At 43.4% G+C, this 19,745-nt stretch overlaps 1 protein-coding gene across 2 annotated transcripts in view; it reads left to right on the top strand.

Moving 5' to 3' along the window:
• The window catches only part of hdac8 (histone deacetylase 8), a 36,155-nt gene that overhangs the window by 682 nt on the left and 15,728 nt on the right, over positions 1–19,745 (top strand). For both annotated transcript variants that reach the window (XM_055938527.1, XM_055938528.1), the window contains 8 exons: positions 421–551; positions 5,833–5,974; positions 6,206–6,318; positions 6,493–6,570; positions 6,906–7,014; positions 7,381–7,553; positions 9,407–9,501; positions 16,392–16,497. In XM_055938527.1, coding sequence (XP_055794502.1) covers positions 421–551; positions 5,833–5,974; positions 6,206–6,318; positions 6,493–6,570; positions 6,906–7,014; positions 7,381–7,553; positions 9,407–9,501; positions 16,392–16,497 — 947 coding nt within the window. The remainder of the gene's footprint in view (positions 1–420; positions 552–5,832; positions 5,975–6,205; positions 6,319–6,492; positions 6,571–6,905; positions 7,015–7,380; positions 7,554–9,406; positions 9,502–16,391; positions 16,498–19,745) is intronic.

The following is a 19,745-nucleotide window of genomic DNA, read 5'->3' as shown; positions in this document are numbered from 1 at the left end:
CCTGGTGTCATTTCTCCAAAATACGAAACAAACAACTTTTACCCCCAGTCTAGCGCTGGCCAACGCGCATTATATTCGCATGCAGCTCTAAGTGCAGAACGCATGCGAATGGACCAGAGCTAGTGCGCTGTCCAACTATGTTGGCTAACGTTAGCTAAGCCATTTCCTTTATTTAACCAACTGAACTTGGTACTTGTTTTACCTACATTATATGGACGTTTGAGAAGTTATAGCTATTATTTTAGGTTAGAATAAACCAACTAGTTAAATAGCTAACGTTACCATCCTGCTCCAATGCCAATACCACATTATGAGCTCTATCTACAGTTCTCGAACATTATGGATTAGAATCCTGTAAAGTAACTAAATACAAACCTCTAGAACAGTCCATCAGTATCTATGGTCCATTCATTCTTTCAGTGTTGTGAAGCCCCGTGTTGCGACCATTGAGGAGATGGCCAAGTTCCACACAGACGCCTACCTGGAGCACCTCCATAAAATCAGCCAGGATGGAGACAATGATGACCCCCAGTCCGGGGACTTTGGCCTGGGTAAGAGGAGAGGGAAAAGCAGGCTCTCTTTTACTTACTTTGACACACGTCAATCAATCCAATGTATTTATAAAGCCCCTTTTTATATAAGCAGTTGACACAAAGTGCTTATACAGAAACCCAGCCTAAAATGTTATAAAGAGCAAGCAATGCAGAAGTAGAAGCACGGAGGCTAGGAAAAACTCACTAGAAAGGCAGAAACCTAGAGGAAACAGGCTCTGAAGGGTGGCCAGTCCTCTTCATGGCTGTGCTGGGTGGAGATTAAAAGAGTACATGGCCATTAAGGCTATATTGTTTTTCAAGATGTTCAAACGTTAATAGATGACCAGCAGGGTCAAGAGAGAGGGGGATTGAGAGAGAGGGGGATTGAGAGAGAGGGGGATTGAGAGAGAGGGGGGTTGAGGGTGTGAGGGGGAGAGAGGTATGTACATAGTCAATGGTAGGCTTCGAGGGGACTTCTACAGTAGATAAACCTATAGCTCATCTCTTGGCAGTAGTACTGTAGACTACTTTACCACTGACCTCAACCGAGAGTCTCTGAGCGTTCAGTCAGCCCACTGACACCCTTAACAGATCACAGCAAAATCACAGTCTACTTAAACAGAACAATACTCAATCATGAGGCATCAAAGCCAAAGGAACGGAATAATATTAAGAAATGCTATAGATGGGAGGAAAGTAGTGTAGAAACTTACCAAAAAACGATTAGGCAACAACAAATTCAATCCCTTCTAGACATTTTCCTGGACAAAATATTTCCCTGTAAGAGTGAAGGTGTAAACCTTGCAGTATAAAACCTAAACCGCTCCCGAGTGGTGCGTTGGTCTAAGGCACTGCATCGCTGTTCCACTAGAGATTCTGGATTTTGAGTCCAGGCTCTTATTTGAAATGTTTCTAAAAAGATCCCCTATGGGGAAAAATGAATGGTAGAAAAACAATTGGAACCATTTCCCTGTTTGACCCCTAGGTTTTATGGGGATATGACACCTCCACTGTGGGGGTCTATAAGGAGGCCTGCGTCTTGTGACCATAGCGTACCTATAGGTATGAATGACAGGACCAAATTGGAGAGAGATGTAGGAATATGTCCATGTAATGCTTTGTAGGTTAACAGTAAAACTTTGAAATCAATGACTGAGAGGGAAGTGGGAGAGTACATTCATGCAATGGTGTTATGCTAGCAGTAGAGGGTGCTCTAAATCTGGAAAAGAAAACGACACACCACCGGGCGAAAGGTTTACCCAGCTGTTTTTGGCAATACATTAATATGGTTACATAATCAATTTACATTAGAAAACCTCCATTGATGCTTAAATATATACAAATGACAGATTGGCATTCCTACTGACAGAAGACACTAAACTAATTTACCCCATATGTGTCTGTCAGAATTAAGACTTGGAGTGGATCTCAATAGTAAATATCAACCAAGGGTGAATCTCAATTGTTTTTCCTTTATTGTATTGGTTCCCTGCGTCTTCTCTCCTTGTCTCCTCAAAGCCCATTGGCGCAGAAGATCTTATGTGTTTTGAGAGGGAGGTGAGGACATGAAGAATCAAGCAACTAGAATTTAGATTCTCCCTAGGTCAGCATGTTATCAACACTCCAGGGCTGTGGGTGGGAGACAGGAAAGATGCAACCCCTTTCTGTTGTTATTTAATGGGTTAACACTCTTCTGCTAACCTTTCTATTCTAAAAATGTCTTAATCTCACCTTATCTCCATCTTTCCATTGATCCCTCCCTTTACCACCTTTCCTTTTCATTGTCTCTATTTATCTTCTGCTTCCTCCCTTTGTTTCTCCTCCACAGCTCTGTCTGGTTCTCTCTCTCTCTCTCTCTCTCTCCATATTATGTCTATATACAGTGTTGTAACGATGTGCAAATAGTTAAGTACAAAAGCGAAAATATATATGGGTTCTATTTACAATGGTGTTTGTTCTTCACTGGTTGCTCTTTTCTTGTGGCTACAGTTCACAAATATTGCTGCGGTGATGGCACACTGTGGTATTTCACCCAGTAGATATGGGAGTTTATCATAATTGGGTGTGTTTTCAAATTCCTTGTGGGTCTGTGTAATCTGAGGGAAATATGTCTCTCTATGGTCAAACATTTTGGCAGGAGGTTAGGAAGTGCAGCTCAGTTTCCACCTCATTTTGTGGGCAGTGTGCACGTAGCCCGTCTTCTCTTGAGAGCCAGGTCTGCCTACGGCGGCCTTTCTCAATAGCAAGGCTACGCTCACGGAGTCTGTACATAGTGAAAGCTTTCCTTAAGTTTGGGTCGGTCACAGTGGTCAGGTATTCTGCCACTGTGTACTCGCTGTTTAGGGCCAAATATCATTCTAGTTTGCTCTGTATTTGTGTCAAGTAATTATCTTTTTGTTTCTCATGATTTGGTTGGGTTTAATTCTTGCTGTCCTGGGGCTCTGTGGGGTCTGTTTGTGAAAAGAGCCCCAGGACCAGCTTGCTTAGGGGACTCTTCTCCAGGTTCATCTCTCTGTAGGTGATGGCTTTGTTATTGAATGTTTGGGAATCACTTTCTTTTAGGTGGTTGTAGAATTTAACGTTGCTTTTCTGGATTTTGATAATTAGCGTTATCGGCCTAATTCTGCTCTACATGCTTTATTTGATGTTTCACGTTGTACACGGAGGATATCTTTGCAGAATTCTGCATGCAGACTCTCAATTTGGTGTTTCTCCCATTTTGTGAATTCTTGGTTGTTGAGCGGACCCCAGACCTTACAACCATAAACGGCAATGGGTTCTATAACTGATTAAATTTTTTTTAGCCAGATCCTAATTGGTATGTCAGATTTGATGTTCCTTTTGATGGCATAGAAGGCCCTTCTTACCTTGTCTCTTAGATCGTTCACAGCTTTGTGGAAGTTATCTGTGCCGCTGATGTTTAGGCCGAGGTATGTATTGTTTTTTTTTGTGTGCTCTAGGGCAGTGGTTCCCAAACGTTTAATGTCCCGTACCCCTTCAAACATTCAAGCTCCAGCTGCGTACCCCCTCTAGCACCAGGGTCAGTGCCCTCTCAAATGTTGTTTTTTGCCGTCATTGTAACCCTGCCACAAACACACACACACACACTATACGATACATTTATTACTCATAAGAATGAATGAGTGAGTTTGTCACAACCCGACTCATGGGAAGTGATAGAGCTCTTATAGGACCAGGGCACAAATAATAATCAATAGTTTTATTTAGCCATCCATAAACTTTATTTAATTGAAAATTGTGAATAACTCACCACAAGTTAATGAGAAGGGTGTGCTGGAAAGGATGCACATGACTTTGCAATGTTGGGTTATATTGGTGAGAGTCTGTCTTAAATCTTTTTCCACACAGTCTGTGCCTGTATTTAGTTTTCATGCGAGTGAGGGCCGAGAATCCACTCTCACGTAGGTACGTGGTTGCAAAGGGCGTCAGTGTCTTAACAGCGCGATTTGCCAAGTCAGGATACTTTGAGCTCAGCACAATCCAGAAATCTGTCAGTGACTTCTGATTAAATTAACTTTTCACGGAACCGCTTGTTGCAATTTTGATGAGGCTCTCTTGTTCAGATATCGGTAAGTCTTGCACTGTCAGGGCAATTTATTTAAAACATTATAATCGTATGGAACAGTTGAAAACCTCACGGTTAGAGGACGTAAATGCATTTTGCCCCCCAGGATAGGGAGGAGGATGGTGAGAAGCAACAAAATCCCCAAGAATCACTGAAATAATTGCAGGCTTTGGTGGCGTCTTGGAGTCACCAGGTTTCAAAAAGCACCATCAGACGCCACCTCCACATCCACAGGCTCTTTGGAAGGGTGGCCAGAAGAAAGTTGTTTCTGACCCCAAGACACAGGAGCAAGTGCTTGGAGTTTGCCAAACGTTTTTAAAATTATGACTGGAATAAGGCGCTCTGGTCAGATGAGACCAAAATTGAACGTTTTGATCAGATACAGCATCGGCATGTTTGGCGTCGAAACAGAGATGCATACAAGGAGAGGCACCTCATACACACGGTGAAATATGGTGGCGGGTCAGTGATGTTTTGGGGCTGTTTTAATTCCAGAGGTCCAGGGGCACTGGTTAAGATTGATGGCATAATGAATTCCACCAAGTATCAGGCAATTTTGGCTGACAATCTGGTTGCCTCTGCCAGAAGGCTGGGACTTGGCCGTAAGTGGACTTTCCAACAAGACAATGACCCAAAACATAACTCCAACTCCATACAGAAATGGTTCAGTGACAACAAAATCAATGTTCTGCATGGCCATCTCAGTCACCGGATCTCAATCCAATCGATAACCTGTGGGCTGAGTTGAAGAGGGCAGTTGATAAGCGTAAAACCAAGAATGTGAAGGATCTGCATAGAGGAATGGTCCGAAGTCCCTCCAAATGTGTTCCTTAACCTTGTCAAACATGACAGGAAAAGACTCCATGCTGTTATCCATGCCAGAGGTGGTTGCTTTAAGTACTAAATGAGGAGTGCCAATAATTATGAAACCTTGATTTTGGTGAAATGTGTTTTGTATTAAATAATTGTATGATTTTGGTTGGTTCCATTGAAACATTAAAGTACAGTATTTCTCATGTTGGTATTGAGTTTCTCTGTAATTATATTGTTTATATTCTTAAAATTATTGTTTGTGCTTTGCCGGTCAGGGGTGGGAGTACTTTTGGAGCCCACTGCAAATGGACTGTTTGAAAATGGTGAAGATTATAATAAAACGAAATGTGACCCACATTTCAATTTGGCATACCCACGATGGGGGTACGCGTACCCCATTTTTGGAATAATTGCTCTAGGGCAGCGGTGTCTAGATGGAATTTGTATTTGTGGTCCTGGGAAGTGGACCTTTTTTGGAACATCTAGGGCTATGTGCTGCTGTAGGCTCTCCTTGGTTGGTGATAGGAGCACCAGATCATCAGCTAACAGTATACATTTGACTTCAGATTCTAGTAGGGTGAGGCCGGGTGCTGCGGACTGTTCTAGTGCCCTCACCAATTCGTTGATATATATGTTGAAGAGGGTGGGGCTTAATCTGCATCCCTGTCTCACCCTCCGGGCCTGTGGAAAGAAATGTGTGTGTGTTTTGTCAATTTTAACCACACACTTGTTGTTTTCCCAGAAGTGGTTAGTCTATGGATTCTTCAATTACATTGAGCTGATTTCTGACATGCTGTTCCATTTTCCGTAGTGTATTTCTCTCTCTCTCCTCTCATATGTTTCCACTTTTTTTGCTTATTTACTTTTCTGTCATTTGCTTCTCTCTCTTCCTTTTGCCAGGTTATGACTGCCCGGTGGTGGAGGGTATCTATGACTATGCTGCAGCGGTCGGTGGTGCCACCTTGACGGCTGCCCAGTGCCTGCTGGACAAGAGGGGTGAGGTGGCGATCAACTGGGCAGGAGGCTGGCACCACGCCAAGAAGTAAGATTAAACTGTGTGAGGTGACCGGAGAAGGACCAGGGTGACATGTTGATGAATGTGTTACCGAACCGTTCCTAATAGGAGGACACACTGAATTATGTTAGACATATATGATCGTCTACACAGAAGGCCTTCTAAGTCATTGAAAAGACAGCAATGCGTAAAGTATTTTCTGCGTCTCTCTCTCTCTCCTGTCACTTTCATTCTCTCTTCCCCCGCTCTCTCTCTCAGGGATGAGGCATCAGGCTTCTGTTATGTGAATGATGCTGTGCTGGGGATTCTCAAGCTGAGAGAGAAATACGAGAGAGTTCTTTATGTGGATGTGGACCTTCATCATGGAGATGGTACACACACCCCTTTACCCGAACTCTTGCATCTAAATGTGCATTGATATTGTGTAAATATTATCGCCATATGAGTACAGTATGTGGATACAAATGTTTTGCTAAGGTTAATTGTTTAGGTCTGTCAATGAACAAAATCATTGTGTTTTTAGAGAACATTGTAATGTTTCTCAGGTGTGGAAGATGCCTTCAGTTTTACCTCCAAAGTGATGACTGTATCTCTACACAAGTTCTCCCCCGGATTCTTCCCAGGTCAGTGGCTACACCGAATACAGTACTAACGACCGTTCGACTACAGTTGGAAGTCTTCCTTGTGCGGGCCTCTCATTCCTTTATTTCAGTATTATTGTTTAGCTTACCACTGGTATTCTCAAGTTTAGGATGTGCATATCACCCTGCTTTTCATCATAAGCTTCCTTTACCCGTGATCCTTCCTCCTTGGGGGACCGCTTGCATTAAAACTGTAGAACTAAAATCGGTGTCAAATCCGCTAACAATCTGAGAGATCAACAATCTAGTTTGAGGAACATTGATACATAATACTCACACTCTCTCGCTGTCATAGTAACCCTACCATCCTGTTGTAGGTACAGGGGACCTGTGTGACACAGGGATGGGCAAAGGAAGATGGTACGCTGTCAACGTCCCTCTGGATGACGGCATCAAAGACGAGAGATATTTCCACGTCTTCACCAGGTTGTTAAAGCTAGTTACTTTTTATTTTCGCTGGTTATGACATAAGATACATGTCATCTTTTAATGGTTAACACTATCAGTAACATCAGAGACATGCTGCATGTCCTCTGCTTTCTCAGTAACGGAGATTTACAGACCTAATAAGCTAGAAGTGCATGTTAGTAGTTTTGTTGATACTCTGCAACTGTTTTTCTTGTTGCAGAACCGAGATATCGTCTTTGTATATCTTGTATGCTATGGAAACAACCATTTTCGAAGTCAAATGAAAACCTTGTGTTCAGTACGTAGTCTTAACTGTAACAGTCTTATATTATAATTGTTGTGTTGATATTTAACCTCTGTTTTTATGATTGTTGTGCCCATCAGTGTGATGCAGGAAGTGCAGGCGTTGTTTAACCCGGAAGCAGTAGTGATGCAGCTGGGAGCTGACACCATGGCCGGGGACCCCATGTGTTCCTTCAACATGACTCCTGTAGGGGTGGCCCAGTGTCTTTGCCACGTACTAGACTGGCACCTACCCACACTGCTGTTGGGAGGAGGTGGGTCTGACCACACACACACACCAGGGTTTCTGTTAGCTGGTAATGGCCGGCTTTGGGCTGAAAAAATACATTTTGAAGCTGATAAATAAAATGGTAGCCAGCCAAATTGTCTGGGGCTGCATATCATACATGCCAAAATTATGCTTAAGCACCTTTTTCTCACTCCTTGCCCGCTGCCTAACGTCCATGCACCTGCTAGTGAGGAGAGGGAGAGATCGAGAGAGGAGCCTTGGGCTACTGTTGATTGTGGTGATGGAAGCCTTTTTCATTAAAGTAAAACAAAAGTTAGAGTAGTCCCATAGTGAAAAGCCTACAAGGGGACAAGTTTTAATATTGTAGTGGACAAAGATGAATAGAATGTTTAGGATGCCTCTTTCCCCCCCGTTATTATTATTTTATACCATTGTTGTTATTGTAGGCCTATTTAAACCAGGTCTTTAAATGTACCAAACGTGTTTTGTTTCATTTTGTTTAGACTTCTTCTTTGGCTTAATTAAGTGTGATCTGTCTTTTTAATTGTCCTCCCTAGGTTAGAATTAGGCCTGTTGTAAAATAAATATTATTACCATATTGCTGTCATTTGTTGGGTACGGTAGGGACTAGCCTTTCTTGGTAATTGCTGCAATATAGCCTGTTCAAAATTTTGGAAGGTTTAAGCCAGTTAGCATGCGTTTTGTTTTATTCTGTTGAGACATTTTCTTTGGCCAAATTAAGTTCCAACTGTAATATTGTGGTTGCCGCAATTATAATATCCTGCTCATATTTCCCCAATAAACAATTGCTTGACTTTTGATATTAACTTAATGAAGTTTAAACTTTTGCAAAGGTGTGGCTATTAACCTATTATACTGCAGGCCTATTAAATGAAGGCAGTGTGCCCAGCGCACTGAGGTTAGGATTTATTTTGATATCTACCAGAATTACTCCTATAATCTAACAATATAATGCTTATATTGTATTGGGAGAAAAATATTCTGATCGAAAAATGAATGTCTCCGTCTGTACTCCTATATCTGTATAACAGACGCAGTAGCCCATCTGACAAGGATAAATAAATGCACGTCGACGCCGTAGCATGCCGCTGGCATATTTTGATCTCTCGCTCTCCTAGTCCTAAGCTTCTTTTTTATATTTAAAATATTCATATCATACAGTGAATGCCAAAGCGCGTAGGCTTATACATGCAATGCCCTGATGCATTTAGTGCTCAAATCTCCCAACAGCTGACCGTGAGGTGGACAATTATTGTTTAAGGAAAGTAAAATCAAGAAAACAAAAGGCTATAACGTTTTCCATATGCTACACTTCAAACACATAGTGTTTTTGTCATTTATTATAAGCTGTTTTTAAGGACGCGTAAATGTGGTTCATTTGGCCGATATCCTCATTTATTGATGGCGCTGTGTGGGTAGACACCCTTAATGGATTCCGCACCCAATGCATATGTATGACCGATACATTTCTCAAATATCCGATAAATAAGAATCGCAATCCTAACGGAAACCCAGACACACGCACAGCCCCACACACACCGCCTGAAACCACAGCCGTGTTTACGCCACGTACTAGACTAGCACCTACTCACACTGCTGCTGTGAGGAGGCGGGTCTCATATCCGCTCCTACACACCGACACACACACACACTTACACAAAGACAACGGCACACACAAAGTACCTACACACACACATCTGAAACCACAGCCCAAGCTCCAGACCCCTCAGCCCTGTACCAGATGATACCTGTTAATTACACCAGTACAATGGAGCCTTTTTACTCACTACAATCCCTCTTTTTCCTCCCTCCCTCCTCTTTCTCTCTCTCTCTTTCCTCTCTCTTCTCTCTCTCTAGGTGGGTATAACCTAGCCAACACGGCCCGTTGTTGGACCTACCTGACTGGGGCCGTACTGAGACAAACACTGGCCTCTGAGATACCTGACCATGAGGTGAGAGTAAACACACACACACCATACATAGCCCCAAACACACACAGCTCCTCACACAGACATGCACGCACATACTCAAATACGCTGACACACACACCCTTCGGTCAGTCTTTGCTGAGTCATTCCCTCTAATAAAAGATGGCCGCCGGCCCTCAAAGAGGTTGTTTCCAGGTGAATCAGGAGGGATGGAGGGAGTAGGAGAGGAGAGAGGGGACAATGCCACTCTGTCCCCTCCAGACCTGACAGAGAGGGTCTCTGTGCTTCTCTTTCTCTCCATTGCCATCCCTCTCTTTCTCTGTGCTTCTCTATCAATCTCTGCCCTCATCTTTTTTTTCGTCTTCTTAGAAGGACGTTGTGTGTTTTATTCCGGGGGAGAGGGGCTGGTTTCTTTTGGCGGAAAGGTTGGCGAATTCCCATATAATTACATCAGTAGAAAAAGAGAGCAAATGAGGGATAGAGCTACAAAGAGAGAGATTTGTGTTCCATGTACAGTGAGGGGTAGTTATCTTACTCTCCTGAGACAAAGAGGGTCTTTCTGTAGTGTGTGCGCGCGTGCGTGGGCCATGATAAAGGCACCTTTTGTTTCTCCTCCACCAGGTTGGGCCGTTACATCATGTGACCTTTAACCTCATTAAGAAGAGGCTCACTGCAAACAAGTCTAACCAGCTGCTACAACACACAGCCACACAAAATCAAATACCCCCAAAAGTCTCCCCTATTTTGACCCTCTTGCTCTGGGCATCAGAGTGGTACCTCTTTTCCATCAAACACATACTCTACACAGCCAGCTACCTCCTGTTATTGTGTGTCTACACTACTACCCAAACAAAACACTATTTAACTCTGGCCTGCTGTGGTCCGGAGAGGATGAGGTAGAGAAAAGGATGGCGAGGGTGAGCAGGAGAAAGAGCGAAAGATGGCCAGAGAGAGACTTGTAGTAGTATCGTCGTGTGTGTGCGCCGGAGAGGAATATTTATCCACAATGACCAAGCAAAGTGAGTTTCTGAGGAGAAGGGAAAACAAAAAGCACTTTGTTGTACCTGAGACTGAGAGAGGCCAGAGCTCCCCTCTCCTTCCCCAATTGGCTGCAGCTTTTCTGGGCTGCCAGGACAGTCCCTAACTAGAGGTCGACCGATTATGATTTTTCAAAGCCGATACCTATACCGATTATTGGAGGACCAAAAAAGTCCATACCAATTAATCGGGTGATTTTATTTAGAAGTTTTGTTGATTTAATTTTTTTATATTTTTTTATTTGTAATAATGACAATTACAACAATACTGAATGAACACTTTTATTTTAACTTAATATAATGCCTCAAATAAATAATGAAATATGTTCAATTTGGTTGAAATAATGCAAAAACAAAGTGTTGGAGAAGAAAGTAAAAGTGCAATATGTGCCATGTAAAAAAGCTAACGTTAAGTTCCGTGCTCAGAACTTGAAAACATATGAAAGCTGGTAGTTCCTTTTAACATGAGTCTTCATTATTCCCAGGTAAGAAGTTTTAGGTTGTAGTTATTATAGGAATTAAAAGACTATTTCTCTATATGATTTGTATTTCATATACCTTTGACTATTAGATGTTCTTATAGGCACTTTAGTATTGCCAGTGTAACAGTATAGCTTCCATCCCTCTCCTTGCCGCTACCTGGGCTCGAACCAGGAACACATCGACAACAGCCACCCTCGAAGCAGTGTTACCCATGCAGAGCAAGGGGAACAACTACTCCAAGTCTCAGAGCGAGTGACGTTTGAAACGCTATTAGTGCGCACCCCGCTATCTAGCTAGCCATTTCACATCGGTTACACCAGCCTAATCTCGGGAGTTGATAGGTTTGAAGTCATAAACAGCTCAATACTTGAAGCAAAGCGAAGAGCTGCTGGCAAACGCACGAAAGTGCTGTTTGAATGAATGCTTACGAGCCTGCTGGTGCCTACCACTGCTCAGACTGCTCTATCAAATATCAAATCATAGACTTATAACATAATAACACACAGAAATAAGAGCCTTAGGTCATTAATATGGTCAAATCCAGAAACTATCATTTCGAAAACAAAACGTTTATTATTTCAGTGAAATACAGAACGGGTGGCATCCATAAATCTAAATATTCCTATTACATTGCACAACCTTCAATCTTATGTCATAATTACGTAAAATTCTGGCAAATTAGTTCACAATGAGCCAGGCGGCCCAAACTGTTGCATATACCCTGACTCTGCGTGCAATGAACGTAAGAGAAGTGACACAATTTCCCTAGTTTAATATTGCCTGCTAACCTGGATTATTTTAGCTAAATATGCAGGTTTAATAAAATATACTTCTGTGTATTGATTTTAAGAAAGGCATTGATGTTTATGGTTAGGTACATTCGTGCAACGAGCCAGGCGGCCCAAACTGCTGCATATAGCCTGACTCTGTTGCCTGACTCAGAACGCAAGAGAAGTGACACGATTTCCCTAGTTAAAAGAAATTCATGTTAGCAGGCAATATTAACTAAACATGCAGGTTTAAAAATATATACTTGTCTATTGATTTTAAGAAAGGCATTGTTTATGGTTAGATACATGTTTATGGTTAGGTACACATTGGTGCAACGACAGTGCTTTTTTCGTGAATGCGCTTGTTAAATCACCCGTTTGGCGAAGTAGGCTATGATTCAATGATAAATTAACAGGCACCGCATTGACTATATGCAATGCAGGACAAGCTAGATAACTACACATGGTTGATGATATTACTAGTTGAACTAGTGATTATGTTAAGATTGATAGTTTTTTTAATAAGATACGTTTAATGCTAGCTAGCACCTTACCTTGGCTCCTTGCTGCACTCGCATAACAGGTAGTCAGCCTGCCACGCAGTCTCCTCGTGGAGTGCAATGTAATCGGCCATGATCGGTGTCCAAAAATGCCGATTACCGATTGTTATGAAAACTTGAAATCGGCCCTAATTAATCGGGCATTCCGATTAATCGGTCGACCTCTACCCCTAACCCCCCTGGAACAATGAAGTTTGCCAGGGCTAGGGGCTATTGGCCAGACATAAAAGGGCCTCCATTCAGACCATCACACACACACTCAGGCAGAGAGAGACATACACACACACACACACATACAAACAGTGACATTGCAGAACCTCGAGTCACCCCCATATCTGAAACTGTGGGAAGGGTGGTCGTTGAAGAGCGTAGAAGAGATAGCGGACCCTATTAGACTTAACTGTGAATACATGGTGAGTCTGATATCAAATGTTACTGGCATCTCCCTAGTCTATTCTCTTTTCATCAATGGAGGGAGAGTTCAAATATATTTAAAAAGCAGAGGAAGGAAGGGTAGAACTCCAAGTTCTGTGTGGCTGTCGGTAGAGGATGGCGCTTGCAATGCTAAGGACCGTGGGTTTGATTCCCGCCAGGGTCGTTCGTGAAATGTATACATGCATGACTAAGTCGTTTTGGATAAAAGCGGCTGCTAAATGGCTTTTATTAATATGTCCGTAGCTTAGGTGCTCGTCTGTTTCTGCTCTATTGCCAACTCCTTATGGAATTGTCATGCAATGTTTGGCTTGACAATGACAAAGGTTTGTGCTTTTGCCTACTCCAATCTGGGACCTGGCTACAGGGACTAGGCTAGGTGACCTGTATTGTTTGTTAACCCTGATGTCCTAATCTCTGACAATCTTTAACACCTAAAAATACTAATCAAAGTTCAGCTAGTCTAGATTAGCTGAGTCGGTTGTTTTTGAAGGTTGTGGGTTTCTCCATAAATGGCACCCTATTCCCTATGTAATGTGCTACTTTAGACCAGGTCCCATAGGGTGCCATTTGGGACATAGCCTGTGGGTTTGTTCACATTCAGTTCTTATCTTAGATTGAGGAAACGGTTTATTTTGGACCCAACCCACTCGAGGGGTTCTATAGGCCTGAACTTGCCTTGTTTTTGGCCAGCTCGGTGTGTGTGTGGAACCAGTCTGTCTCCAGCCATTCAACATCTTTATTTCCTCTCTTTTTCTCTTTAGTCTGTTTTCTCAGATTCGCACTGAGTGATTCCCAGCACAGCCCCATGCAAAAACAAACACAGAACTCAGACTCCCCTCTTACACCCCTCCCTCTCACCCTCTGTCCCTTCCATCCTCCTCCTCCACCCTACCCTCTCTCACCGCAGCAAGACTGTGTATGACCAAGGCCCCTCCGTGATACCCAAAACAGAGAGTTCAGTAGAAAATAAATGATGGGTATGAAGTAGAAGGTATGGCTATTAGGCCAAAAACATTCCCAGTGTTTTTGGTTTTTCTAGTACAGCGTTCTCCAACCCTGCTGTTTCTGGAGAGCGACCGTCTTGTAGGTTCCCACTCTAACCCTAATCCAGCACAACTGATTCTAATAATTAACTGATAAGATGAATCAGGTTAGTAACAACTGGGGTTGGAAAGCCCTGCTGTAGTGAATAGGCTGTGTTCCATTATCCACACTAACAACATACTACTTAGTATGAAACCATGTATTGAGCATGCATTCTGAGTAGTATGCTAGTATGTACATTTGAACATAGGATAAGTACTATAGGCTTACCCTGTCCCGCCCCTGTACTTCCTGTTTTCTGCCTTGGTACTTCCTGTCCTCTCTGGCGCGTGTCCCTTCCGTCTGCTCGTGGGGAAGTACTAGGCTCCCGGAATACTGGCCTCAATCACCGGAAAACTGAGCTGGGATGAGGATGTGTGTGTGAGTGAGAAGCAGTCTGTTCGAAATAGAACAGAAGAGGTACATCACAAATGTAGTGCACTATAAAGGAAATGGGGTCCCATTTAGGACGGGCCGGCAAGGACAATGAGGATCAGTGGGCCCTGACCTGGTGACTGACTATTTTTCTGTTGTATTACCTTTTTGTAGTCCAGGCCACTGGAGAGAGGGGTGGATGGACAGGGGGGGGGGGGGGGGGTGATTTTAGGAAGGACAGTGAGAGAATGGGGAGAGAGGAGTAATGACTACAGAGAGCGCTTAACATTAGTTTCAGGACTGCGGAGAGGGGGAGGTGGGAGAAGGAAAGATGGATATTGAGACGGTGAGGGAGAGACCTCAGTTGTAGGGCTGCAGAGAACGATAGACAAGCCTACGTGCGCTATGTGACTCTGGGTTGACATTTTATTTAGGAACTCTCTCGATTTGTTTTCCCAGAGCTTTTTCCACAACATTGACTCTTTATATCTGGAGTTGTAGTCATTTCTGAGATGTCGAGGAGAACAGGAACAATAAACAAGGGTTGGATTCCTTTTCTATTCTGGCCGAGGCTAGTCTCTCTCCAAACCACCAAACACAGAAAGATGGGGAGGGAGGGAGGGAGAGACATACAAGGGAGAGAGTGTGGTGTGGGGGATTTAGTTACAGTATGGTACATTTATCTGGGCTATGATATGACATTTGAGCACGTTGGGTATTTTGACATGGAGCCAATGGGGTTTGGGCTCTCAGCCCAGTCGTATTACCCTATCCCCTTATATACTTGTATCTCTTCACCCCATCTTTCTGTCCATCTTTTTGGTCTCTAATCACCCTCATTCAATCCCTTTCCCCCTATCCCGATCTGTGGGTTATGATCCGTTCCAAACTGTCAGTCAGTCACCCCTTTCTGTCTTCCTTGACCTCACCCCATCCCCCGCTCCAGTCTTCCTTAGTTCTTCCTCTCCAGTTTCCCTCTTAATCTCTCTCCCCAGTCCCCCCTCATCTCAGTACTGTAGTTTCATTCCAACCCAAATACCCTGACAGCAGGAGACACACACAGCAGGAGACAGGACTGTACTACTATGGGAGCGTTAGGTTCATGGGAAAATTGGTCATCTTTGTGTTTCCTGTTTTTAGTAATCCCTTGCATGTTGAGTTGCGTCAGGACTGGGGGGGAGGTGTACCGGAGAAACTCAATGGGGCTAATTGGGAACAGACGCGCGAGCACACAAGGGTCTGCTAAATTACTAAAATGTAAACACGGACACAAACACACTGATATACACACACACACACACACACACACACACACACACACACACACACACACACACACACACTCTGCCTGAACCACTATGAAACAGCTATTTGACAAAGACAAAGCACCCAGTGTATTTCAAATGAGCAGGAACATACATACACACACAGCTGTGGGAGTGTGTGTGCGTGGGCTTGTGTTAAGGTGTGTGTGTACACTCCATGTCTCCTGGCGTTCCTAATGTTGTGTATTAGAGACATTGTGTATTGTTAATTTTTTCCCACCAGTGCTTTGTCGGTTTACATGATAATTCACAGGGGGGGATTGGCTAGGTGGCTAGCAAGGTTCTTATCAAGACTTTACACTGATGCGTGTCTTTGTTTGTCTCAATAAGATAGCATCTGTTTTGAAATGAAATCATGTCTTGCTGCTTCATCACGTCTTTCACTTGCGAAGTTCCCTCAAAGTGACGCTGTTGTGGTTAATTCTGGCTCTGTGTTTGCTTCAGTTTGTCTTTCCTGAATCAGTTCTTAACTTAACATGTAAACTTTTACTCCCTTCTGTTGTTTTGAAGTGGTGTTTGTAGTGTTTGGCTTCTGTTCCTAGACCAGTTCTTCACAACTCAATGCCTGTTTGTGGATGTTTGATTCCTAGACCAGTTCTGCACTGTGGCTAATGCATCTCTTGTTTGTTCATTTCCTGGACCAGTTCTTCAATGTTAACTCTCCTCTCTCTGCAGTTGGACGTTTGGATCTTAGACCAGTTCTAATCATTGATTTAGCACTCTCTCTCTTTGTTTCCCGCACCAGTTCTTCCATTTGAACCCAAGTCTTGTTGTATTTGGTTTAAATCTGTTCTACACTGTGGTTAACACGCTTCTCTCACTGTTTTTGTTTGTTGTTTACTTCAGTTCTTCACAGAGTACGGTCCTGATTACTCTCTAGAGATCAGTCCCAGCTGTCGACCGGACCGCAATGAGACCAAACAGCTGGACAAGGTCATCTCCACCATCAAAGGTATCAGACGGCGTAACCACAGCCTAAACTCACACATTCTAGCGTTAGCAATTACGTCACGACCACCAACAAGAAACATAACGGTCAGACACTTAGAAACCACTCGCAAGCAACAAATGGTCAAACTTTGACCACTCTGTCTCTCTCACACACACACACACACACACACACACACACACACACACACATACCAAAGGGTGTCTTTTGTTGACTGTTGAGTCCAGATGGGACTGCTTTAGTTTAAGGACAGTGTTCTTTTTATTTCAACGTCCAGACCGTCCGTTTATTTAGACAGACATTAAAGACCAGAGCTGTGTGTGTGTGTGTTGCACAGTATACCATAACTTCAACTTTTTTTATACTAGAACATGAAAAACGCTACAGTACTAGAATTTGTTACCTTCAGTACTTCTGTCAAATGTCTCATATCTACTGATGGAGATAATTAAGTCTTTCTTATAGCGCAGCTGTTCTCTTATTGCGTGATTGCGCTGTGCCTGCTCCACTTATTGCTAGTTCTAGCCTGTCCTGAGGAACCACTGCACTCACCGGGAGTCTGGGCTGCATCATGTTGGCTCCCCACTCATGCTGCTCAGAAGTAAACGCCCTTGAATAATGCAACACGGCATGTATAAACTTTGCAACTATTTAATTACTGTTTGCAAAACAATGTCCATTACAGGCTAGAACACTTTACAATGCAAGAAGATACTGGTAGCTTCCAGCTTTGTAGGCTACATTTCCTTGCTAGCTTACAGCTGAAGCTTGCTTCAATTCACTACCCTTGTACTATGTAATTAACTTGCAAAATAAGCCGATTTGAAAGCTGATTGTCACCAAAAACCGAATGTGTTGCCGAAAAACATTATTAATTCACTTCTCTTCTCCTGCCTCTCTCACTGTGTGTATGTGAATGATGTCATTAGGTCATAGAGACAGTGCACACTTTAACAAAAGAAGAGATTGCTTCTATGCAAGTGTTGTTGATCAGCACAGTACAATGAATCCCAAATGGAAAGGAAACAGATTGTTTGTCATCTGTAGCCCCATGAAGAAAACAGCCAAAATAAGCTCAATAATTCAATGCATGCACACACTATCCTATTAAATTCATTTTTATTGTGAATTGGTTTAGGCTATGTCTTGATTTACCCAGTTTATCAATAGAGATTTACAATTGTGTAGTTAGATTGGTAAAAATTCAAATTGATTGTATTAGTGATTCATTAATGCATACATGGCTCTTTGACAAATTGACATCAAACATTTAAAATGTAATTATATTGAACTCAACAGATCTGTCTGGATCAAATAAAGGCACTTAAATTGATTATATGAAGATTGCCTTGGTCCTCCTTTTTGATGACCATTCTGTGACATTGGCTCCCCCCCCCCCCCCCCCCCATGAAATCGTGATGGTATAGAGTATCATGATACTCAACCTGGTATTGAAGTAAAAATGTGGGTTTCGTGACAAATGTTTGTGTGCCCCCATATGGCCCCCACAGTTAACACAGCAGGGGGTGTTGTCAGCACCCCAAGGAGACAAATCTACCCCTCAGCTAAAACTCGTCACCCGACCTTCACATATACACACTCCCTGACCCCCTCTTCTTTGGGAGGGCACAGGCCCAACAGTCGTCAGCCTGCTGGCCTGGTGTGTTCTGTTCTGGCTGTGGTGAAAACACGGATGTGTGTTTTAATGTTTCCGGTTAATCAAAATGTCAAACACTACTCTCTTTGTTACGACTGGAGAAATGGGGTTGGAAGGTGGTGAAATGTTAGAGCCAAATTCGTCATACAGTCAAACGCACTCAATACTCAGATTGTCCAATTTTGATAGTACATCTGTATGTGGGAGAACAAGTTTCGATGTACACACATTTGCACACGTGTTAGGGATTTGTCTGTGTATATGGGTACTGGAGTGTCGACCAGTACCCCTGTCTCACCCCCTACCCCGTCGTTCACTCTGGATAGGGGGTGAGTGTGTGTGGTGGTCTCTTGGTGTAAATGCTGCTGACAGCCACACCACTACTCCAGGGGGACCAGCAGTCGTTTGGTTGGGATAGACTCGGGGTGTAGGGAGTAGAAGCAGGGTGATTAGTGGGGGTGTCTCTGTCTTAACCCTGCCTTCAGGGCTGGCTAGGGAGTAGGAGCTAGCGTATGGGGTCTAGGGACCAAAATGGAACCAGACCACTGACCTGTTGAAAACAACACGGTTCCATCAGTGGATGGAGCCAGAGATGGAGGGGTAAAATGAAAGGCAGACAATGTGCGGTCGGTCTAGTGTCACATCTGCTCCTTCAGTTCAGAGATCCCTTGTTTCCTTTCCTCCTATCTTTTTTTCTTTCTGATGGGATTTCAATCCGTGCATTTAAATGAAGGCGATGTCCTTCCTTCCCTGTGTTCCTTTCTTTTCTCTCCGCTCTTCCTAGTTTTCTTCTGTGACTGGGGGTTCAGGTGGTCTTGGTTTTACCCAGTGTGTGTGACAACAAAACACACACCCCTTCAACCATGTTGTGCGAGAGAAACATACCACATACAGACAACTGTGGTACTAGTTGAGAGCAGGATGTGGTTGCTAGACAGCTGTGCCAAAGTGCAGACTGGAAGCTAATGTTTACCGCAGTTTCCAATCTAGGGAAACCAATGATTACAACCATTGGTCCCAAACAAGGGAAACCATTTGAACTGTGTCTGTCAGGCCTGGAAACAGACGCACAGCACCGCACCGCACCACACAGGCTTAGGTTATCACACCATGCACCGGGAGCTTGAGTCTTGACACACGAATGCACACACTATGGCCTGGCAATGTGGTCTACTGCCCTGGCATTCCAGCGTCTATCACCACCACTGCACAGCTGTAGTTATCACAGCATCAACAGAGACCATGTCTTGGCGTTAAAAGCTATTAAAACAAATAAACCTTATGTGGAGCAACCACGGGAAGTTATGAGCCCCGTGGGGAGTCTAAATTAAAATGACTTGTTTGCGTGTGTGGGTAAGACTGATTGCCTCGCAGAAGTTTCCTTCTGAAGATGATTACTAAACTTTAAATCACACTTAAGTCCGTCAATGTCCTTGGTGGCCATTTTGGAAAGACTTCAACAATCAGGAGGGAATAAAACCGTTTCCTTTGCCGTCTCTATTGGGTGCACTGCCAAATTACCGACTGAGATTAATTAATTAAGCAGAGTTTTCATTAGAATTCTACCGCATGACAGCAGCGGCAGGAGCCGTCT

The sequence above is a fragment of the Salvelinus fontinalis genome, chromosome 11 (assembly GCF_029448725.1).
Source record: "Salvelinus fontinalis isolate EN_2023a chromosome 11, ASM2944872v1, whole genome shotgun sequence".
Lineage (NCBI taxonomy): Eukaryota > Metazoa > Chordata > Actinopteri > Salmoniformes > Salmonidae > Salvelinus > Salvelinus fontinalis.
This window is presented reverse-complemented; position numbering and strand designations above follow the sequence as displayed.